The sequence below is a fragment of the Galeopterus variegatus genome, unplaced genomic scaffold (genome assembly GCF_000696425.1).
Source record: "Galeopterus variegatus unplaced genomic scaffold, G_variegatus-3.0.2 Scaffold2363, whole genome shotgun sequence".
Lineage (NCBI taxonomy): Eukaryota > Metazoa > Chordata > Mammalia > Dermoptera > Cynocephalidae > Galeopterus > Galeopterus variegatus.
In genome coordinates, this window is record NW_007728474.1 from 17,337 (window position 1) to 20,594 (window position 3,258).

Genomic DNA, 3,258 nt, shown 5'->3' on the forward strand with positions numbered 1-3,258 from the left:
TTTTTTTTTTTTTTTTTTTTTTTTTTTTTTGCAGCTGGCCAGTATGGGGATCTGAACCCTTGACCTTTATGTTACAAGGCTGTGCTCTAACCAGCTGAGCTAACTGGCCAGCACCAAGAATGTGACTTTTAAGCATGACTGTAAGATCTACCTCAGAATAACAAGTGAATTAGTGAGGACACAGTCTCAGAACTATAGGAATACATATGTTTTGCCCAATAAACTGTAAATTTTGGGAACACTAAAGTTTCTTTCTCATATATACATCAGCTGTTGTAATGTGACAGACATCTAATTCTTCCTGTTCCTCCCTGGTCTGTTCTCTATGTCTCCATCCACATCGTCTCTTCACATTTGTCTTTCTCTGGCTTTATGTAGGTGTTGGGAGTCCCTACAGAGGATACCTGGCCTGGAGTCTCCAAGCTACCTAACTACAATCCAGGTAATATTGATCCATGTTTCTGAATGCTCTGAGAATTAGTAATGTAAGAAGAGCATTGGCCAGACAAATAGGGGATTCTTCTTGTATTGTGAACTAAACAGCAAAGAAAGGTCTAGACAAATCTATAGATTTACACATTCCCTGATTACCCATTTTATAAGGAGAACACTTAAATAGTAGTTGAGGTAAGAGCACATAGCAAGCTGAATAGAATTTGAAATGACTATTATTGTGGATTCCAAATCCATTTCCAAATACCCCATGGCTCAAAAACACAAGTGAAAGGATGGTCTCACTTTTAAGCCCCATGACTATCACTGAGTTTATTTGTTAGATTATTGAACCTCATAAAGTATAAAAAGAAAGCTAATGCAACAAAGGGGAGGTAGAGGCTCAGAAGGCCTAGCACAGGCCAGGTAAGATGTCTCTAGATTATCCTTACTAAGAGTTCATCCATTGCCTCTAGACTTGACACTTGGTCATTTTCTGCCACACATTTGGTCCTTCAAAACTGGCTCTTAGAGGTGGATCTGGAAGTGTTAGAAGTGTCATCCATGGGGGAAGTCTTTGAGGAGTTGTTCCAAGGCCACACCAGAGGGATCAGATTTTGCAGTAGTCACTTCAAGGATGTTGAAACAGACTAGAGGAAACAAGCAATGAGCCACAGGATGAGGGACCATACCAGATGCTGGAGAAGCACGTGAAGGCCGTGCCAAAGTTGGACTTGTACTGGCAGGATTAAAGCGGAGGTAGATATATATAGATAAGAGCAAGATTAGGGTGAATGTGGTCCAAACCAGATTTTCTAGTCTTTATATTCTTACATAGTCCCATTACTAAAAATGGAATTTTCCCAGATTGTTGTCATCACTAACTTTGATATGAGATTATCCTGGAAGAGTTTCAGGAGAGCCAGAAATTATAGGGAGATGAAAAAGATGAGTAAAGAAGAAAACAAAAGACACAGGGGACTGGGAACTTTTTTCTTCTTTCTCCGGCATCTAATACTTTTACTCAAATGGCTAGATATAGGGGCCAAGCATCTTGAACTGGCCAGGATTACGGAAACCCTACAGCAAACTAAAGACTAACTGTAAGGTCCTTTCAGCTGCTTTGTGAGTGATCAAATACACTGCTAAATGGCCTTAGAGTCATTTACAAATGATTTACCATTTTTGACTATTTTGTTAGAGTTTAGCACTTGAGAAAAATGCCAGTCCCTGGCCACAGGGTTTGGAATAGTGCTTTTTCCCATTGGTCTGAGATAGAGAGAAAAGAGAATAAGCTTCTGTGGAGACCATGGTCCAGTCTGCAGTACCTCCTGTCTCCAGTTGCCATGGTTTCCAGGAAAGACTGGTTCTCATCTTTTCCCACCCTGCCTGAACTTCTCCTTGCCCACTCTGCTCTCCCTCTTTGCTCAGCTTCCTAACATGGATTAGGGCCACAGTATGGGCTGTAGGAAACAAGCTGGGTGATGTCAATACAAAGCTGCCATGGCGAGCTTATGCTGTTTCCCCAAACTTCAAACGTTTGGGTTTCAGGTTGATCCAGGCAATAACCAGTGATCCTTAATAATTGCCTTGGTGAGAGCAATAATGATGGAAACTTGGCCAAAATCTTCCCTGCCAGATTCTGTGCTAAAGAAGATAACTGGATTCCAATAAATTGGAGAGAAATATGTTGCATTTTTCATTTTGCTATCATTTCAAAGTACTGCAGTATGCAATATTTTTATTTATGAAGAAAATTCTCCAGGCCCAACATCAATAGGGCTTATACTCTGCATTGTTTTTCTAGTGAAAATTCAGTTTAATTCAAATAAATCAAAACTTTTTGAGTACTTACTATCTACTAGGCGCTGTGCCCTGTGTTGGGGCTACATGGATAGACAGGATGCTTTCTTGGATCTCTAGAGCTTGGGTTTGAATTCATTCATCCATGCTGTTTCAGGTTCTTCTTGTTCCTGGGGTGGTCATTTGTGAGCCCTGCCTCCAGGGGCTTGGGTAGCTCGTGGCTGTGGGCCAGACTGACCTTATGGAAGGAAGGGAGTTGTAACCTGAGCATTGCCAAGATATCTGACCCCACATTTGTAAATCTTAAAGGTCCAGCCTATCTTGGGCATGGAGTCAGTACTATTAACTCAGTCATAATGACTATGTTTTAAAAGGGTTATCGATGTCTGTGTTCCAGGAACACCCCCTTATGTGAATTAATGGGTCCCTTTTGAGTCATCCCCCACCTATCCCCATCCCTGAGCTGCTGCTGCTGCTTCCATACACTTGAACACTGATGATTAGGGGAACAGAAGAGGAGATGGGAGCCAGAAAAATGTCACAGATGAGAACTGTGTTAACATCATTTTGGATGGGATTTCCATTTCTTTCCTCTTCATTCTAAGTAGTAGTAAGAGCCCCCACACATTGAATTCAGCTGGAACAATGATTTCGGGATAGCTATCCAGTGCCCATCCATGCCCACTCTGCCATTTCTAGGCCCTGTCTGGACTCCATCTAGGAGGGCAACACAGTTTCTATTTGTATAGGCTTTTTAAAAATCACCTGGTGCTAACCCAGCTGGACAGGTTTCTCTACCTGTTAACTGTTTTCTTGGGGCTCTGGTGAGCAGGGTTGTAAGTTCTCTAGCCATAAGCACAGACTCTTGTGCCTGATTAAATCTGGGCAAGCTAAAAGGGTTGTATAATTTTAGAGACTGGCTTCTCTTTCCTCCTTTCTTCCTTTTCTTTTCTTTCTTCTTTTTCTTTTCTTTTCTTTTCTTTCTTTCTTTCTTTCTTTCTTTCTTTCTTTCTTTCTTTCTTT

The 3,258-nt window shown here is 41.3% G+C and overlaps 1 protein-coding gene across 1 annotated transcript in view; it reads left to right on the forward strand.

Moving 5' to 3' along the window:
* LOC103597617 (cyclin-dependent kinase 15-like) overlaps positions 1 to 3,258 on the forward strand; it is a 44,135-nt gene that overhangs the window by 7,559 nt on the left and 33,318 nt on the right. Inside the window, exon 2 of the mRNA XM_008581482.1 lies at positions 379 to 442. Within this exon, the coding sequence (XP_008579704.1) occupies positions 379 to 442 (64 nt within the window). The remainder of the gene's footprint in view (positions 1 to 378; positions 443 to 3,258) is intronic.